Source organism: Triturus cristatus, chromosome 8 (assembly GCF_964204655.1).
Source record: "Triturus cristatus chromosome 8, aTriCri1.1, whole genome shotgun sequence".
Taxonomy (NCBI): Eukaryota; Metazoa; Chordata; class Amphibia; order Caudata; family Salamandridae; genus Triturus; species Triturus cristatus.
Window position 1 is genome coordinate 19,899,045 of NC_140591.1, and position 20,653 is coordinate 19,919,697.

General features: G+C 48.8%; 1 protein-coding gene across 2 annotated transcripts in view; it reads right to left on the bottom strand.

Moving 5' to 3' along the window:
- Positions 1–20,653, bottom strand: part of RSPH1 (radial spoke head component 1) — a 230,371-nt gene that overhangs the window by 182,781 nt on the left and 26,937 nt on the right. The window contains exons 1-2 of one of the 2 annotated variants that reach the window (XM_085620750.1): positions 4,903–5,203; positions 3,278–3,368 (exon numbers count right to left, since the gene is read on the bottom strand). In XM_085620750.1, coding sequence (XP_085476876.1) covers positions 3,278–3,368; positions 4,903–5,077 — 266 coding nt within the window. In that variant the 5' untranslated portion in view covers positions 5,078–5,203. Of the gene's footprint in view, positions 1–3,277; positions 3,369–4,902; positions 5,204–20,653 lie in introns of those variants that run through there. The other variant, XM_085620749.1, reaches the window with a different exon arrangement.

Consider the following 20,653-nt stretch of genomic DNA (forward strand, 5'->3'; position numbering starts at 1 on the left):
TGGTATAGGGTGATTTCATTCCTGTGACCCTCCTTGTGGTCTGGGAGGAGTCAGCAATGAACCTGGCTGGTATAAGGTGTCTTTATTGTTGTGACCCTCCTCGTAGTCTGGGAAGAGTCAGCAATGTACCTGGCTGGTATAGGGTGATTTCATTCCTGTGACCCTCCTTGTGGTCTGGGAAGAGACAGCAGTGACCCTGGCTGGTATAGGTTGTCTTCATTCCTGTGACCCGCCTCATGGTCTGGGAAGAGTCAGCAATGACTGTGGCCGGTATTGGGTGTCTTCATTCCTGTGACCACCTCATAGTCTCCGAAGAGACAACAGTGACCCTGGCCATTATAGGGTGTCTTCATTCCTGTGACCCTCCTCATGGCCTGGGAAGATTCAGCAGTGGCCCTGGGCTGGTATAGAGTGTCTTCATTCCTGGGACCTCCTCATAGTCTCCGAAGAGTCAGCAATGAACCTGGCTGGTATAGGGTGACTTCATTCCTGTGACCCTCCACATGGTCTTGGAAAAGTCAGCTATAACCCTGGCTGGCATAGGGTGTCTTCATTCCTGTGACCCTCCGCATGGTCTGGGAAGAGTCTGCAATGACACTGGCTGGTATAGGGTGTCTTCATTCCTGTGACCCTCCTCGTGGTCTGGGAGGAGTCAACATTGACGCTGGCTGGTATAGGGTGTCTTTGTTCCTGTGACCCTCCTCATGGTCTGGGAAGAGTAAGCAATGACCCTGGCTGGTATAGGGTGTCTTTGTTCCTGTGACCCTCCTCACAGTCTGGGAAGAGTCAGCAATGACCCTGGCTAGCATTTGGTGCCTTCGTTCCTGTGACCCTCCTCATGGTCTGGGATGAGTCAGCAGTGGCCCTGGCTGGTATAGGGTGTCTTCATTCCTGTGACCCTCCTCGTAGTCTGGGAAGAGTCAGCAATGACCCTGGCCGGTATAGGGTGTCTTCATTCCTGTGACCCTTCTCGTAGTCTGGGAAGAGTCAGTAATTACCCTGGCTGGTATAGGGTGTCTTCATTCCTGTGAACCTCCTCACGGTCTGGGAAGAGTCAGCAATGACCCTGGCTTGTATACGGTGTCTTCATTCCTGACACACTCCTCATGGTCTGGGAAGAGTCAGCAATTACCCTGGCCGGTATTGGGTGTCTTCATTCCTGTGACCCTCCACATGGTCTGGGATGAGTCAGCAGTGGCCCTGGCTGGTATAGGGTGTCTTCATTCCTGGACCTCCTCATAGTCTCCAAAGAGTCAGCAATGAACCTGGCTGGTATAGGGTGTCTTCATTCCTGTGACCCTCCTTATGGTCTGGGAAGAGTAATTAATGACCTCGTCGGTATAGAGTGTCTTCATTCCTTTTTTTTTTTTTTTTTTTTTTTTGAAACCGTTTATTACAAAGTTCAAAGAATATACAAAGATGGGTCTACAACCTTCAGGCCGGCCGCTAGCAAACAAGAGGAGCATAAGATACACACAGTAGAACGCAGGCAGCGGCAAAGGGAAACATACAGGAGTTAGCCGCGTTGATGGCCGCACCATACGGACCCCACATGACGGTTCCTTTTAAACATAAATAACAACAAACAAAATCCAACCACAAGGCAACCCACGATCGAGAACAGCAGCATGTGCTCCCCTAGAAGGGGGACCCTACCAAGCCATAGGAGTATCAAGGGGGGGGAGAAGGTCAGAACAGGGACTGGGTGGACTCAGTGGGGTGTCTTCATTCCTGTGACCCTCCTCGTAGTCTGGGAAGAGTCAGCAATGACCCTGGCCGGTATAGGGTGTCTTAATTCCTGTGACCCTTCTCGTAGTCTGGAAAGAGTCGGCAATGAACCTGGCTGGTATAGGGTGTCTTCATTCCTGTGAACCTCCTCACGGTCTGGGAAGAGTCAGCAATGACCCTGGCTTGTATACGGTGTCTTCATTCCTGACACACTCCTCATGGTCTGGGAAGAGTCAGCAATGACCCTGGCCGGTATTGGGTGTCTCCATTCCTGTGACCCTTCACATGGTCTGGGAAGATTAAGCAGTGGCCCTGGCTGGAATATGGTGTATTCGTTCCTGTGACCCTCCTCGTGGTCTGGGAAGAGTCAGCAGTGACCCTGGCTGGTATAAATTGTCTTCATTCCTGAGACTTCCTCATAGTCTCCAAAGAGTCAGCAATGAACCTGGCTGGTATAGGGTGTCTTCATTCCTGTGACCCTCCTCATGGTCTGGGATGAGTCAGCAGTGGCCCTGGCTGGTATAGGGAGTCTTCATTCCTGTGACCTTCGGCATGGCCTGGGGAGAGTCAGCAACGACCCTGGCCGGTATTGGGTGTCTTCACTCCGGTGACATCCTCATGGTCTGGGAAGAGTCAGCAATGACCCTGTCCGGTATTGGGTGTCTTAATTTCTGTGACCTCCTCATAGTGTCCGAAGAGACAGCAGTGACCCTGGCCATTATAGGGAGTCTTCATTCCCGTGACCCTCAGCATGGCCTGGGAAGAGTCAGCAATGACCCTGGCCGGTATAGGGTGTCTTCACTCCTGTGACCCTTCTCGTAGTCTGGGAAGAGTCTGTAATAACCTGGGTGGTATAGGGTGTCTTCATTCCTATGACCCTCCTCATGCTCTGGGAAGAATCAGCAATGACCCTGGCTGGTATTTGGTGTCTTCATTCCTGCGACCCTCCTCATGGTCTGGGAAGAGTCAGCCATTACCGTGGCCGGAATTGGGTGTCTTCATTCCTGTGACCCTCCTCATGGTCTGGGAAGAGTCAGCAATGAACCTGGCTGGTATAGGGTGTCTTCATTCCTGTGACCCTTCACATGGTCTTGGAAATGTCAGCAATAACCCTGGCTGTCATAGGGTGTCTTCATTCCTGTGACCCTCCGCATGGTCTGGGAAGAGTCTGCAATGACACTGGCCGGTATTGGGTGTCTTCATTCCTGTGACCCTCTTCGTGGTCTGGGAAGAGTCAGCAATGACCCTGGCTAGTACTGAAGGAGACAAATATCTATCGCAAAAGATGTAGCTCAGGGGCTATGCTGCTGGACAACAGGAGAGCAGCGTCCTAGTCCAAACTGAATGTCACTGTGCTTCACCTTCTTTGGATTATTAATTTGGGAGAGCTCAAACACAAGCTGAGCAACATCATACATAAAATAATTATTTACATACCTTTGTCTTTGGAACTAAATGGTGGAAAATGGATACTTGGAAAAGGAGAGGTGCTGCGGGACAACTTTATGCCTTTCATACGAGGCGCCAACAGTTTTGGAGCAGTACATACCTTTGATGGCCGAACCAGTCTCCAGTGTATGTGTCCCCATTTGGATAGGTGTAAACCCCGTGGCCATGTCTCTGGTCATCCACCCAGTCTCCTGGAAGAAGCAGGAATGAGTTGTTAGGTGGGCAGAAAAAAAACATTATTTAAATTTGTAGATTTATTTTTTTAAACAATTTCTATTAGCTTGTTTTTATCTGTTTTGTATTCATCAACAACGAGTAAGATGGGGTTCATAACGTAATCCTATGTAGTATTATTGAATCATTGAAAGGCAATTGGATCAGTGCTGATGCAATAATAGCATAACTCTCGTAACAGTCAAGATACAGGCAATGCAAAAAGGAAAGCAATTATAGTACAATGTGGTATCAAAGGCGAGCCATAAAATAGCAATATTACATTGAAAGAAGAGATATAATATGCAAAGAGACAGCCCAACGTGGATAGAGCAGCTCTGTGGTACCAGGAGGCAGGGATTTAAGATGGGGTAGGGTGAATGAAGAAGGGAGGTTTAGCAAAGATAAGAGGATATGTGCACCTCTAGACTTCACATCCAGTCATAGTCAGCATGGAGGACTCATGGTGTGCTGATGGAGCTGTCCGCTGGTGTCCTACGTATGTATTCAGTGGGTATGTAGCGTTACCAAGTGGCTCCATATCTTCTCGAAGATGGTGACCAGATTATATATTAAACACTCATGTCCAACCATATGAATCATCTTAATATCAATCGACATGAGTCTGGAAGGGGCTGGTGGACGGGGGGGGGGCGGTAAGTGACCTCTAGAATCTCAGAATATATAACTTTGTAACAGCCAATGTAGAAGCGACTTACCCCCTACTGCTGTCATTACAGTAATAGCGGACATAACATATAAAATTACTATGGAGGCAGACACCTGAGAGTGGAATTCACAGGATAGTCTCATAAAGCACCACATCTGTGACCAAAATGTTTTAGGAGAGAGCAAGACTTTAAAAAGTGAACGATATCGTCACATGTCTGGTTACAATTGCAGCAATTCAAGCCAGGGCTGACACTGGGCAAGTAGAGCTATTGAGGTGACCAGCGACGTCTCTGTATGATCTCTCGTAATGAATGCATTTGAACCTGGCCTCTCTGAGACCATTATCTCGGAATGATGGAAGTTCAGACAAGTCCTATGTGTTCAGAGTGAGGGAGCGATTGGGGTCAAGAAGAGTTGATCAGTTTTGATGGTCTACAGTCCAGAGCCCATCCCTTTAAATACCTTCCATATCCTAAGGCAAATTCGTATTGGAGATGTGGGTAGAATGTAAGGAAGTATTCCCAGTTTAGACTTTAAACAATGAGAGAGTTGCTAACCTCAATAACAAAGAAAGGTTTTATCCAAACTCTGGTTGGAGATCCTGAAAGCATTTCAACAGGCCTTCAACGATTTAAAGGCATTATCACAAAGTGGTAGGGACCGCCACCAACAGCCTGCCGGTGGTGGTCCCACTGACAGACAGGCCTTAGGGCCAGCCGCCGCAAAGCTATGCAGGCATTCGGACCCTTGAATCTCGTGGGATGGACCGCTGCTTCCGACAGAATCTACAGATCCCATAAGGGCAGCTGTCAGAATCGTGATCGTAAATGGAGGCGGTACCTGCTCGGTCACTATCAGGATCACGGTGTCCCTTTCCAAATGCCTTTTCATGGCAGTCCCACCACATGAATTGGCAGACGGAAACTGACTTTGGGGGTCTCAAGCTGGGCCCCAGCCCCCTGTGGACCACTGTTAAGTAGCCCTGGGGGCACATGTGATGCCCCCACACATCCATGCACCGTGTGCCACTACTTGGACGCGGAGCGGCGTCCTATTTTGGACCTACTCCAACTCTGCTCCCCGCAGAGACACAGAGCCTGGGGGGAAAGGATATTTATCTTTAGTTCCTATTTGTGTAGGCGTTCGCGTGTGCGGGCATCTAACGACTAGAGCGCTAACCTAGTCTGCCATGTTAGGACATGCGGAAGTGACCGAATCGGGACACATAGAGAAGGGGCTTGTGGGCCGAATGGTCAGGAGAGCCCGGATGTCGGTAATGGCAAACTCGTCGATGTAACCTGATGGTTAATGTAAAAACATGTTAACGATGTAATATTTGAACAGTTATAAATGCGCTAACATCTTGGTGCGAAGGTCTTTTATACAATGGATGACGGTGTGATTACCTAAATTAATCGGGCAGATAGTAGAACCCTTCTGGTGTGCGAGGGCATGCGTGTGTGTTATCATAAGGATGCCCATAAAGGGTTGTTGACGCCATGGATCAGGATCAATGTTTGTGACTCTGTGTTGCCCAATGATAATGCAGCATGGTGACACTCTCAATTGTATATTCCATCCCTATGAATGGGAAGATTATTTATTCAATTCCACCCACGGGGTATCATCATTTAGACCATCCCTGTGTGTGGATAAGCAGAAAATCCATCTTTGCTCTTTTCTCAAAAGGGCTTCTTGTCTCATTGATGGGTGTGTCTCAAGGACCGTCCATTTATTATCATCGGGGGAGTGGCCGATTGGGTTGAAATGTGCACTGATTCTGATGTTAGACTTTTTGCACCTATTGTTACAGCAGTGCTCTGTGATTCACATCTTTACTGTTCTCGACGTCATACCAATATATTTTAACTTGCATGGGCAGGTGATCGAATATATGCAATTGCATGTATTACAGTTGGTGTGCTTTTACGGTGTCCATGTCAGGGAGCCATTTAGCTGAATGACTTTAGTTGTCTGCGTGAGGGGATATATATTACATAGGCCACACGGGTAGGGTCCTACCATCGGAGGTAAATTCCAATGTGGTCTGTTCAAAGACGTACAGTGCGCTTTTGGTCTTGTGTGAATCAGAATATTTTTAAGATTAGTTGTTCTTTTGTATGAGTACCTGGGAACACTGAATGTGTGTGCCCCAGTCTGCAGAACACTCCAGTCTTTTTTAATAACGTTTTGTACAAAGTTAGATTCTGGAATAAAAGTAGTGGCGCATGTAAGTACGTCAGATTGTGGTATGTCTTGGATTTCTAATACAGCCTCCCTATTGTTATTGCGTGCTCTTTTCTGTGCTGATTCAATGCATTTTGAGGGGTACCAATGTTTAGCTAAGTGGTTTGCTAAATCGTTTGCTGGTTCAGTGTAATTCTCTATATTGCTGCAGTTGCGACACAGTCGCAAAAACTTTCCTAGAACTCTATTGCTCCTGACCACCAGATATCGTTCAAAAAATATTTGAAATGCATTTTTTAGTTACACTCACAAAAATTGTTTGTTCGGCATTTCACAATTTACCCCGTTTAACAATAGAACAGTGTTCCTGTAATGCAATGTACATATGTATCTATATTATGTCATTGTAAATGTGGGCTGCCTATATATGTTTATATTCTCTCACTGTAATTAAAGCTATATTCCTATCTCCTGCCATGATCTTGTTGACTCTTCTGTTTATTATATGTTTAAGTACAACAGTGTAGCAATATCCAACGTGTAACAGCATTTTAACATTCCAGATATGTGGTTTATGACCACCCTGATGTATGGTTTGCGTTATTCAAAATTACTTAAAAATAAATCAATACATTGCAACGTGAGCTATCACACAAAAATAATCAACAAGACACAAAAATACTCATCTAGATAACCAGAGGCTGTTTCCACATAATGAAAGAAGATGACACTAGACCATGAAGATACCCAACCTCAGAGTTACCTCACCAACCTGTCCATCAATGTTCAAACACATCAAACCCAACACAGAAGCAGAAGGGAGAGGTGTGGCGCAGTGGCCAGAGCGGCTGACTCCGGAGCGTGGGGATCATGGTTTGATCCCTGGCGGCAGCTCAACTCCACATCATGTGATTCTGGGCAATAGCTGACTTAATCTCCCCTACGGCCCCCAGCGCTTTGAAATCTTAAGGGGTGATATGTTTGCGCTTTACAAGTATGGATTTGTTTATTTGTTTTGCTGTGCAAGGCCTGCGCCTTTGAAATGTGCTCACTCCAGCCCTCCGAGTGGAACCAAAGGCTCTTCACAGTTCTTCAAACCTGCTTGTTTAGTCGAGCCTCGGAATATCAGTATGTGTACTGGTTGTTAGTCACTTGGAGGCTCCAGGTTTATGAACTCACTGCCCCAATCTGCCCCAAGCTGCCCCACGATGGATGAACTCTTAGCACCAGCATGTGGGTGTTAGACCTGCCAGTCCTCTGGCTGTCCCCTCCTCATTTTTTCTTCCTTTACCCTCTCATTTTTCTGCCCACTAGTTTTTTGGTGTTGACTTAGAGGCTCTGGGCACCCCATTATCACTAATTGATGGTGTGGTGCAAGGTGCTTCCCTAAAATGGAGGGAGGGAGAGAGCTCTTCCACAAAATGGTGGCCTAAAACTGTCACCTCAGAACCTGGGCCATAGGCTGGCATGAGGAGTTCCAGAACCTTCTGGACCACTCTGGACAGTCAGGGCCCAGGCTATATATAGAGGTGAGCTGCGGGGGCCATTTTAGGTGGGGTAGAAGGTGTGAAGTGAGGTGGTCAGGAGCAAGGCACCTGAGTGGGGAGGTAGGTGCGCTGGAAGGGGGGAGAACTGACTGTTCTTAGGGCCTGCTTTTTCTCCCCCCACAGTTGATACTACCCCCTACCTCGTGACCTAGCCTTGCCTTCAACCTCTAACTCTGGGCTAACGTTAACCGCCTGTGTTTCCCGCCTTGTCAGAACCCCTGAAGAGAACTGAGTGAGAGAGTGACCTTCGCCGACCTTTTCCACCATTTCCCTGACTTTGCTTAGCTGAGGCGACCCTGTGAGAGTAGGGGGCGCTGGGTGTCAAACTATTCACCACCCCTCAAACTGTAGTTCTGGCCTTAATTTCTACACCCCCCATTGAGGAGATCCTGAAAGAACTCCCACTGTGGCCTGGGGGCCAGAAAGATTGTCCCTGCTATTGCTGGGGCCCGCGGAAAAGCCCGGGGCCCTGTCTCTGACGTCACAGCTGAAGTAGCGTGGTCCCCAGGGCTGAGGAGGCCGCTAGAGTTCAGGGAGGGCCTTGTTAGGCCGAGCAGACTAATCGAGGCCGCGTAGGCCTGAAGCCGGTGTCTCCTGTCATCTGACGGGGGCGGACTGTCAAGCGCCACCCCCGCCGCTTCACCTGTCGCTGACTGGGCCGCGCCCCCGCAGGCCGCACTGTCATTGGCGGCTGCGGGTGCGCCCTGGCTGTGGTGCGTCGTCAGTGCGGAGCCTCGAGAGGTGTAACCAACCCGGACCTCGCCGGAGACCTGCACGGCTGACGGAGGATCTTCGCAAGGGCCGGTGAGGCCGAAGTCTGAGGTAAACCTTGGGGAGGAGGGCGGGAGGCCTGGGAGAAGCCCAGTGCACGCCCTCCCCCGGGGAATCCGATCGTCGGGCCTGCTTGGCCCTGCAACTACCCCGGAGTGGGGAAGCAGTCGAACCATGGCCCAGTGAATTTGTGCCAGTGTAATACTAAACGTTGGCCCCCAGAATGGAAATAACTGCCTCCCCAGTCAACATGAGTCCCCTACGGAGGTAGCCAGTTCAATGCTCAGCGCTTGGTCCCCTTGCTGAAAAGCATAAGTGAAGCGCTATATTTAATGTCTCGACTTGAAGTGCTATGTGATTCATAAGTGAAGCGCTATATTTAATGACTCTACTCAAAGTACTATGTAATCGCTAAGAGAAACGCTATATTTAATGTCTCTACTTGAAGTGCTATGTGATCCATAAGTGAAGCGCTATATTTAATGACTCTACTTGAAGTGCTATGTGATCGCTAAGAGAAACGCTATATTTAATGACTCTACTTGAAGTGCTATGTGATCCATAAGTGAAGCGCTATAGTTAATGACTCTACTCAAAGTACTATGTGATTGCCAAGCAAAGCGCTATGTCTAAAGACTCTATTTAAAGTGGTAGGAAATCGCTATGTGAAGTGCTATGTTTAGACACTCCATTTAAGGCGCTATGAAATCGCTATAGGTAGTGCTATATTTAATGTCTCTATCCAAGCACTATTGAATTGGCAGTACTGTGATTGATCATCAGGTGGCGTGCTTGATTTCGTAACAGATTTAAAATGTCTATGCAATGCCAATCTGGTCACGAAGAAATGTTTAGACCCTAATGTGAAGCGGATAAAAGCTAATTAGGGCCATTTGAAAGGAAAGGAAAAGAATGATAAAAGAGAAGATAAAGCTTTTCTAATTTCTCTAAATTCCTTGGTGTAGTGTCGTTTTTAGTGGTGGTACGCTGGAGGGCTGAGTTGAGTGGAATGCAAGCACAACATAATACTCCGGAATGAAGCCTTATCACCTGAGCCAAGCTACCAAAGGTCCAACAAGTTGGTGTTCAGCGGGGGGATTCTGAGCTTGTGCTTGCGTCCACTTATCAGCAATTCAGTGTGCGCCACGCACCCTACACCGGATTTTTGTTTTTATTGGAGTTTTCTTCTGATTTGATTTCCTGAAATTATCCCTGTCCTGTGGTGTGGCTTTTTCTTGAAAGAAGGTTCTTCTTACCTTCTGAGTCCTTTTCTGCATTGGTTAGGGCCCCACCTGGCAGGATGGAGTTTGAGCTGGGTAGTCTAGAAGAGTACACTGTGACCCAGTTAAAGGAATTCTGCCAGGAGAGGGGGGTATTTTTCAAGCGGGGAGCAAAGAAAGAGGAGCTCCAGACTAGCTTGAGAGCCTGGGTGATGGCCCACCCTAGCGGGGGACGGGAGGAGGAGGGACCAGAACCGGGCACCACGGAAGGGACAGAATCACTTTTCCCCCCTGAGAGCAGCAATATGGATGCAGGACCCAGGGCACCTTCAAGGGCCGGTAGTAGCGCTTCAGGGGAAGCCTGTCTTCGGCTGATTTAGCCGACAGGAGGGAGGAGAGGCAATTCAGGATGGAATTAGCCCGCTTCGGGAAGGAGAGGGAAGAGCGGAGGTTCCTTCATGAGCTCCATTTGAAAGAATTGGATCTCAAGGCCCTTCAGTTCGGGGCCCCCGGTAGTCCTGCTGGTGGCAGCGTACAGAAAGAAGTCACCAGGGAACCTAGACCCCACTTGCCAAAGGACGTAGTTGCCAGCTACGGTGTTGGGGACGACATCGCCAAGTGGTTGGCTGCCTACGAGGTCTCCTTACGAGCCCATGGGATCCCGGAAGCTCAGTGGGGGGGTGGTCTGTACCGGTACATGCCTCCGGTGGGGAGGGATGCCCTTTTAGCCCTAGAACAACGGGAGCAGACCAACTACCCCACCATGAGGGTCGCCTTGATTAGGAAGTTTGGGCTGACCCCTGAGAAATACAGGCAGAGATTCCGGGGTAGCCAAAAGCTGGCCGCCCAGAATTGGGTGGACTTTCTGGACTACGCCAAAAAGGCTTTGGAGGGCTGGGTTCAGGGCAGTGAGGTGAAAGACTACGAGGGGTTGTATAACCTATTTTTGAGGGAGCACCTCCTCGAGAAAAGTTTTCCGGAGCTGCGTCAACACCTGGTGGACAGCAAGCTGATTAATCCTAGGAAGCTTGCGGAGGAGGCGGACATCTGGGCTAGTACGCGGGTGTCTTCAAAAGGAATTGGGGGGAATTCCCAAGGGACTGGACAGGGCGCTCCCCAGAAGAAAGAGGTGGGAGAGAAAAAGAGGGAGTTCCCTAAAGGCCCCCAAAAGAATTCGCAGGGAAAGGGATCAGGATTCCCTCCTAAGGTTGGCCCCCACAAACCCCCTTATCCTGACCGTAGTCAGCAGCCTAGGGTTGTCCGTTGTTATGAGTGTGGCGAGATTGGGCACTACAAGGGGGATACCAAGTGTCCCAAGAGACCACACCCTCCCACTGGAGGAAAGACCCCTGGGGTGGCGAGTGCAGTGCTCGGGGAGGAGTTGCCCCTAGATAAGGGAGGTGAGTGGGCAGGGCTAACATTAGTGTCCCTGGGAGATTGCAAGATGGTTCCTAAGACCCATGTGCCCTCGAATACCACCAAGTATAGGCAATGGGTGACCATCAATGACCAGAGGGTGGAGGCTCTGAGGGACACAGGAGCCAGCATGACTATGGTAAGGAGTCAGCTAGTGTCCCCAGAGCAGGTGGTTCCCAACGTAGTCCACCCGGTTCTGATGGCTGACAACTGAGAGGGTCACTATCCGGTGGCCCAGATTCCCTTTGAGTGGGGAGGGGTTACGGGTCCTCTACTGTAGGAGAGTAGGGTCTGCTATCCTATGGTCACCCCAAATTTTTGCTTTTTGCTTCACTGGTTTTTGACATATTGAGGCTGTGGGCCTGCCAATCAGACCCCCAGCCTGCTGTTCTCTCTACTAAATTTACACTATGCACCCTAGGTGCATAACCAATTGGAAGTGGATCACCCTGTGAGCCCCTGTACCAGTGTACACTAGGTACCCAGGGCATTGGTGTATCTAAGGCCTACCAGGGGCTGAAGCATGTATTGTGCCACCCCTGGCCTGGCCTAACAAATTTGACACAACGGGCTGATCACTCAGCTGGGGTAAGTTGGTGTAACCACCTCTTACTTAGGTGTAGTATACCTATACCTAACCTTAAATGGGACACATGTTAACCTATAAGTCACTCCTATGGCAGGCCTTAACAATCCTGAAGGCAGAGTGCTTGGTTCCATGTGAGATGGTGCTCTGGCATGAGCTGAGCCTGTCTGCAGTGGTCGGAACCACTTCCTTCTACTGTTTCCAGATATCGTCATACCATATACTCTTAAGTGCATTATGAACCTCGCGGTTAAATGCTATCTTTGGTTTGGCTTTATCAAAACATGTCGAGTAAGGTGTCATACGAATTGGAATACTAACCCCTCGCCAATTCTGGCGACGGGGTTAGCATTCCACCCTTCTAGAGGGACACGACATGTACAGTACCTGAAACCCGGGTAAAATCAGACATAGCCTCAGCTCCACAAAATGGATGCTGCCACCACAGACACAAGTCTGCCCTCCTGCTGCTGGGAGTCCTTCCAGCTTGGGAGGTGTGGACAAAGGGTTTCCTGCCAGGGGAGGTGCGTGCACCACCCCAGACAGGGTTTTGTGTATTGGTCAGGTAGGGCTTGAAAGAAACCAGACATGCCTGAGGCTCACAAGGAGCCTCGGTGCATATGCCAGTTCAAACCGGTCCTGGGGCACACCAGTCCCGGGCCTGGGGCGAGCTGGACAAAGGATTGGGGGTGTAACCACCCCCCTTCCTGGTCCCACCCTTAGGGAGGGACCTAGCAGGTAGTCCGGCCCCTAGAATCCGAATAAAGGTAGGAGCTGTGTCCTAAGACTTTAGACATCCTGGAATCAACTTAACTACAAGAAGAAGACAGGAACTTCGACGCTCTGCCGCACAGAGGACTGAAGGAAATCTTCCCTGTGGTCAGGGAGTGACCACCTTGCTAACGCAAGCACCATCCAGCGAATCAACGTCTGCTTTGCTGCCGCCTCCCGCCGGAGCCCGAGCCCAGAGACTGACAAGACCTGGACCTCCAGACCTCTCACCGCCCGATCCACAGTCCCTGAAAAGAAGGAACCCGTGGAGGCATCGAGACACGTGGAGCCAGCCATCTTGAAAAGACCACGACAAGCTGCAAGCGCAACAACCGAGGCTCCCTCCAAGTTGTGCTTTGGGTCCTGAGAAGCCCAACACCCGAGCAGCATCTGCACCAAAGGTGAGCCCTCCAGCATCTCCACGATCTGCGTGGGGCCCCTCTGCATTTTGCCACTCGACGCGCCTAACCGGTTGCTGGCCCGTTGGCTAGTGGCCATCTTGGCGACGAACTTCAAGAACTACCCCGCTGGTCTGGTTGCTCCAGACTGGCCCTTGCTCCCCTCCAAAGGAGCAGTCCCTCTGACCTTGCTGGTCAGAACCATCAGCTTATTTTGTTTTCCACAACAATTGCTTTTGCCAAGGCTTGTTTGCTTCGACCAAGTCGCCGACACCGCCGACAGCGAGAGCCTGCATGGGACAGCTTGTGAACTGACTCCAGGACGTCGTCGACCTTCAGGGACCACGTGGCTGCAGAGACAAGCTACACCTTTCCTCCTGTTTGCATCAGACATCGCCTGGTACCCACCTGGTGCCACGCTGGTCACTGGCTAGTGACTGTGAACACTGTCCCCTCTGCTTACAGGTCTTCTACAACTCCGATCCACCCTTGGATCCACCGCATCTCTTCCGGACCGACCGCCTGCAGCATCTTTGTCTTCAGGCTCCGTTGAACATATAGAAGAAACCCGACGCACTTCGAGACCTATGCACCCGCTTCCTGTGGGTGAGGTAAAGCTGGCACTCCGGTGCCCAAGTGTAGAGTATCATCTCTAGTGTCTGTGTTTCCAATCTTGAGTTCATAGTCCATCCGGAAGATCCTTTTTGCAGTAACTTTGTAACTTTTACGCACCCATTGAAAACCTATGGGAGCCCGCGTGTGACTGTTTGCTCTGCACACGCAACCCGTGGACCTCCTGGTCACTAACTAAAGTTAGCTCCTTGTAGGCCCAGCGATTCTAGAGGCCCTAGGCCTTTTCCCTTTTCTGTTCGTGGTACTTATACCACTATTTTAGTATATGGTTTGAGTGGCCACCAGGGCCCATCCATATAAAGTGCAACTTCTGTGTATTCTAACGTATTCTTGTTTAACGATTTGTGCTCCTGTGCTCATAAAGAGTCTAGGGGATACTTTGAGAAATAAATACATATATATTTTCAATATATATCTGTGTGGTGTCCTTTCATTGGTATAAAGGGGGGTTACATTTGGTAAAACAGCCTGCTTAACACGCTTTAACGAGTTTAGCCTCAAAGACTGCTTAGCCTACGCTACCACTAGGGCAGCTAGTCCGAAAAGGTTGACTTACAACCACACCATAAGGGTTGCTTGGCATGGTACAAGGTGGTCACTTTAACTAGTGAACATCATATACCAGGCCAACTTCTCACATTGGTGAGCAGCGGTTGGATTTGAGCTTGCTGTGTTTTATTTATTTATTTATTTAGGTTACTTATAAAGCGCTAACAATCATCCCGGGGGATATCACGGCGCTGCGATTGCTACAGTGAGGATGCAGTGGGAAAAAATAGGTGTCTTTAGTCATAGTCAGGGAAAAGAAAAGTTTTCAGTTGTTTCCTGAACGCCAGATGATCCTCTGTAAGTCGAAGGGCCATGGGAAGTTCATTCCACTTCTTTGCGGCAACGTGGGAAAAGGCACGTTCACCCATTCTGGCTTTCTTTACCCTCGGTATGCTGGCCAGAGCCGCGATTTGTGAGCGGAGGTGTCTAGTGGGCGTGTAGAACCGGATCCTGTTTCTAAGGATGAGAGGGCCTGTCTCATGAAGTGCTCTATGAGCAATGCACAGCATCTTAAAAGTTGCTCTCTGCTTCATCGGAAGCCAGTGCAGATCTCGCAGACAGTTTTTGGCCGAGTCATATTTCCTTTTCATACAGATGGCCTTGGCTGCTGCGTTCTGAAGTGTTTGTAGCTTGGTGAACAAATACTCCGCCATGCCAACAAACAGAGAGTTTCCATAGTCCAGCCTGCTCATCAAGAGAGACTGAATTAGGATCCTTCTGCAATCTAATGGAATCCAAGGAAAAACTCTTTTGAGCATTTTCAGGATCGCAAAGCCTTTGCCGCATATAGCGGCTACATGAGCTTTCATGGAAAGGGACGTGTCGATCGTTATCCCCAGATTCCTTGCTGTTAATGTAGGGGCTGGGGGGATGCCCAATGCTTCGGGCCACCAGGTGTCATTTCACATTTGTGTGTGGCCTCCAAACAACAATATCTCTGATTTGTCTGCATTCAGCTTGAGATAGTGTTTATGCATCCAATCAGCCAAATCTGAGAGGCAGCTCCTAAGTCTGTCCTTGGAATTGGTCTTCTCATCCAGGACTACCGTAAGTTGGGTGTCATCTGCATAGGAGCAAATTTCCACCCCCCATTTTCTGCCAATTCCGGCCAGAGAAGACACAAAAACGTTAAACAGAGTAGGGCTTAACGAAGCCCCCTGTGGGACCCCATATTTGATGGTCCGGGGGGAGGATGAGAACTTGCCCAAATGCACCGATTGGGATCTTTCCAATAGGAAGGACCGCAACCATCCCAGTGCTCTGTCCCTAATGCCTCTGGTGGCTAGTGTCTCCAGGAGCAATTTGTGTGGGACGGTATCGAATGCCGCCGAGAGGTCCAACAGGATTAGGGCAACTGTTTTCCCCTGGTCCACCAGCATTCTGATGTTATCAAGCACGGCCAGGAGAGTTGTTTCCGTACTATTGTTGGCCCTAAAACCTGTTTGCGTACTGTCTAATAAATTATTAGTCTCGAGAAAACTGACCAATTTTCTATTGACCAGTTTCTCCAAGACTTTCGACAGGTAGGGAAGCTGGGAAATAGGTCTATAATTGGCCGGATTGTTAATGTCTAGGCCTGCTTTTTTTAAGAGGGGGGTGACTATGGCATTCTTCCAACTGCGTGGAAATTCTGCAACTTCTAACGAGTGATTCAAAACTTGAGTTACTGCAGGGCAAATGAAGGGAATAATTTGTCGGAAGATATGATGGGGGCACGGATCCAAAGGAGAGCCAGATGTAATTTCAATCATTGTTTTGCCTACTTCCTCTTCGGAAAATGGCCCAAAGCTAGTGCAGAGGACTTGAGGAGAGGGGGGCTCATGATCTATGAGGGGTCCTGCTTCCGAATTAGGGAAAGAAGCATAAATCTTGTCTATCTTTTCACAGAAGAAGCTGCTTATTTTATCGCAGCTGATTTGTGATGGGATCAATTCAGATGATAGACTAGACGGGCTACATAGCTCCTTAACTATTTTGAAGAGTTCTTTGGAGGAGTCTTTATTCTCTAGAATCCTCTGGGAGAAGTAGTCCTTTTTTGCTTTCCTGATGGCCAAGGTGTAGTGCGACAGAGCTATTTTATACATTGACCTATTCTCTTGAGATTTTGTTAGCCTCCATTTATGCTCAAGCTTGGTGCATTTCCTTTTAAGTGTCTTTAATTCCTGGCCGTACCATTTTTCTGACTTAGTACGGCTGGGTTTGGGATTCCGACGCTGTCGAGAGCAATGCTCAAGGGCCATTGCGATGTGATCCTGCAGTCTATCCGTTGCTTCGTTGACACTTATTTCCCCTGTGGTGTGATATACAAAGTTTTCCTTAAAGGTTTCGGCCTTGAAGTTAGCATAACTTCTTTTATATGCTGCTATTTGATACGAGGGCTTAGTGTTCTTGACTGATAGTTTTATATCGAATTCGACCAAAGAATGATCTGTCCAAAGCACTGGTTTTATCCCTAAGATGGAAATATGGTTAATATTGGAAAACATCAGGTCGAGAATATGACCGGCCCGATGCGTTGGTTGGTCAATTCTCTGCGATAACTGAAGTATCTCCATGTTTTCCATTAGTTGTTTGGTAAGAGGGTTATTGCTATCATCGTAGTGGATATTAAAATCCCCTACGAGTAGTATGTTTTTGTTCTGGAGACAGATTGGCATAACCTGAGCCAGAAGACGAGTGTTAAATTCAGAGGTACAGCCCGGGGGATTATAAATAACAGCTCCTCCGAGTAGGATAGTGGTGTTGGAGGATAAGGAGAATGCCATAACCTCGTGGGTACTAGCCTGAGTGATTGCTTCTTGTTTGCAAGAAAAAATGTCTTTAAACAGCACTGCGACCCCTCCTCCCTTCTTTTTCTTCCTATTCAGGTTAAGAATTTTATAGTTCTCTGGAAGGGCCATGGCAATATCCGGAGTGTTATGGTTATCTAGCCAGGTCTCCGTGATGAAGGCTAGGTCTGGTTGGTCGTTTTCCAAAATATCCCATACTTCCGTTGCATGTTTAGGGAGGGACCTAACGTTGAGATAGATGCATTTTAACGTTATTTCTGCGGCGCCGGGATTAGAGGGGCCATGCCCGGGGTTACTCAACCATTGACAGTTCCCACAGCTGAACGGTCCCGTGTAGCATGAGGGTTCCAGTTTAGCACATAATGCTTGAGTTTTACCATTGTAATCTCTTGGTTACCAATTGAAAGATCACATAGGTACCTGTAGGTACATATAAAACAAGATAGATATTCTTAAGTTCTACTGAACTTAGTTGTTGTAGAGCAAAGGGAGTAGCACACCCTGAATACAACTACTAGATAGGTTTAGTAGGTAAACCCAAGTGTAGGTAGATTGCAACACATCCACCCACACTTAAGAGCAATGGAGGGGGCAGAGGGGTCCAAGGTACCCATCTCTGTCGAGAGTGACCCCCAGAGGGCACCAACTCTCTTTGCTACCCTAAATCAGAATGAGCTCAGGCAGTTGGCAAATATCAGGGGCCTTAAACAGCCCAAGAACCCTACTTCTGCTGAACTCAGAGAACTCTTACAAGCTGATGAAGATCAGAGAGCTCTCAAGAAAGCCTCCCAGTTAGGCCCCTTAGGGACTGGAACAGGAGGCCCCCCTTCTGAAGATGCTACTGAGGTACCCCTTTCCAATAGTCACCCCTTAGATGAGATTCATACTACAGAGGATGAAAGTGAGAAGGGTACTGATACAGAAGGTAGTGAGGATGAAGGGAGAACTAGCCCAGTGCCAAGTGTTATACGTGGCCCAGCTAACCTAAGGCTATTGGGGACTGACAATGGGATCACCCCATTGGATCTCTCCAGTGGACTTAACCAGGGGCTTGGGAGGCAAAGGAATCACTCAGGTGGATCTAATGCTTCTCATGCCTCTAGAGGCTCTCAAGGTCACTCCAGGAGAAGGATGACCACCCCTCAGAGGAGGGAACATGAGGCCAGAATGCAGGAAGCTCAGCTGAGAATCAGGAAACAGGAGCTAGAAGTAGCTCTGATGGAAGAGAAACTGAGTAAGGCTAGGCAACCTAAAGAGAGTGGGTCTATACCCACTGGTGGCAGCATTGTCCCTAAGGACAAAGATAGGGTCTTGGATAATAGGAACCTGTCTAAGGTTGTGCCCCCCTACAAAAGTGGGGATGACATCCACAAATGGATGACTGCTCTTGAGAGAGCCTGCAAAGTGCAGCAGGTTCCTGAAGACCAGTGGGCAGCAATCTTATGGCTCTCCTTTGAAGGAAGAGGCAGAGATAGACTCCTCACTGTTAGAGAGGAGGATGTCAGAAATTACAGACTCCTGAAGAGTGTCCTAGTTGATGGGTTAGGCTTAACCACTGAACAGTACAGGTTAATGTTCAGAGACACCCAGAAGACGCAGACTCAGGACTGGTCTGAATACATTGAATGTGCCACTAAGGCTTTGGAGGGTTGGTTGCTGGGAAGTAAGGTATCTGATTATACAGGATTGTACAATTTGATGATGAGAGAACAGATTTTAAATAACTGTCAGAACCAGCAACTGCATCAACACTTGGTTGACTCAGATCTGACCTCTCCCCAAGAATTGGGAAAGAAGGCAGACAAATGGGTCAGAACCAGGGTTAAGCAAAAGAACCAGAACCAGGGCCAAGGGGGTGATCAGAAGAAAACAGACCAAAAGGGTGGAGATCAGAAATCTAAAGACCAGAAGTCTTCAACAGGGCCCCAAACTAGTACTAATGGGGGTGGGTCCCAGCCTAAAGGGAAGAAGAAAGAAGGTCAAAAGAAACCCTGGTGCAACTCTTGCAAGAATACAACTCACTGGACTAGTGATTGTAAAAAGGGTGGAGCCCCCAACACTGTTGCCCCTAAGGCACCTGCTCCCAGTACTACTGTTAGCAGTGTTGGTCCCCAGACAAAGGGTGTAGTGGGAATCACTATGGGAACTGAAGGAGATTCTGACTTAGACAGAACCCTGACACAGGCAGTCCTGATCTGTGATGGGGACATAGATTTGTCCCTGACTGTGAGCCCCAGTAACCTGGGAAAGTACAGACAGACTCCTTTAATTAATGAAAAAGTGGCTCAAGCCTACAGGGACACATGTGCCAGTGTCACCATGGTGACACCAGGCTTTGTGGACCCTGGACAGTACATACCAGGTGAGAACTACCTGGTGACCAATGCCAGCAATGCCACTACTTCACATAGTGTGGCAGTTGTTAACTTCTCATGGGGAGGGGTAACTGGTCTCAAAAGGGTTGTGGTTAGTGCAGACCTCCCAGTAGAATGTTTGTTGGGCAATGACCTAGAGAGTTCTCTATGGTCTGAAGTGGAGTACAGGACACATGCAGAGATGTTAGGTATATCACCACATGTCCTTGCTGTGACCAGGTCACAGGCCAAAAAGTGCCTTACTGAACCTCAGGTCTTGGATCCTGGAACAATGGACCAAGCACCTACCAAGAAGAAGAACAGGAGGGTCAAGGCTGTGCCTTCCCCCCTGCCTCAGAGTGATGATCAACCTTCCCAGGAAGCTGATCTAGAGAACCCTGAAGGAACTGTCCCTGAAGAGCTTGAACCTGATCAGGTTGAGTTTCTGGGGACAGGGGGACCTTCAAGGGCTGACTTGAGGCAGGCTCAGTTATCCTGTCCCTCTCTTGAACCCCTCAGACAGCTGGCTGCTGCTGAGGCTGCTGGGAATGCTCAAGGTACCCATAAAGTGTATTGGGATGAAGGGCTCCTTTATTCAGAGGCTAGAGACCCCAAGCCTGGTGCAACCAGGAGGTTGGTTATACCTCTGCAATGTAGGGGCTTCCTTCTTACCTTGGCCCATGATATTCCTTTAGCAGGACACTTAGGCCAGAACAAGACTTGGGACAGGCTTGTCCCTCACTTTCACTGGCCTCACATGAATGAAGATACCAAGGAGTTTTGTCGCTCCTGTGTGACCTGCCAAGCCAGTGGCAAATCAGGTGGCACAACAAAGGCCCCCCTAATACCACTACCTGTGGTGGGGGTCCCCTTTGAAAGAGTGGGAATAGATATAGTGGGTCCCATGGATCCTCCCACTGCATCTGGGCACAGATTTATACTGGTGGTAGTGGATCATGCCACCAGGTATCCAGAGGCAATTCCCCTTAGGACCACTACAGCTCCTGTTGTGGCCAGGGCCCTGCTGGGAGTATTCTCCAGAGTGGGGTTTCCTAAGGAGGTGGTTTCTGACAGAGGTACCAACTTCATGTCAGGATACTTGACAGCTATGTGGAAGGAATGTGGTGTCAACTACAAGTTCACCACCCCTTATCACCCACAATGCAATGGGCTTGTTGAGAGATTCAACAAGACCCTAAAGGGTATGATCAAAGGATTACCTGAAAAGCTCAGGCGAAAATGGGACATCCTTCTACCCTGCCTTCTGTTTGCTTACAGAGAGGTCCCACAAAAGGGGATTGGCTACAGCCCCTTTGAATTGTTGTTTGGGCACCCTGTAAGAGGCCCACTGTGTTTAGTGAAGGAAGGAT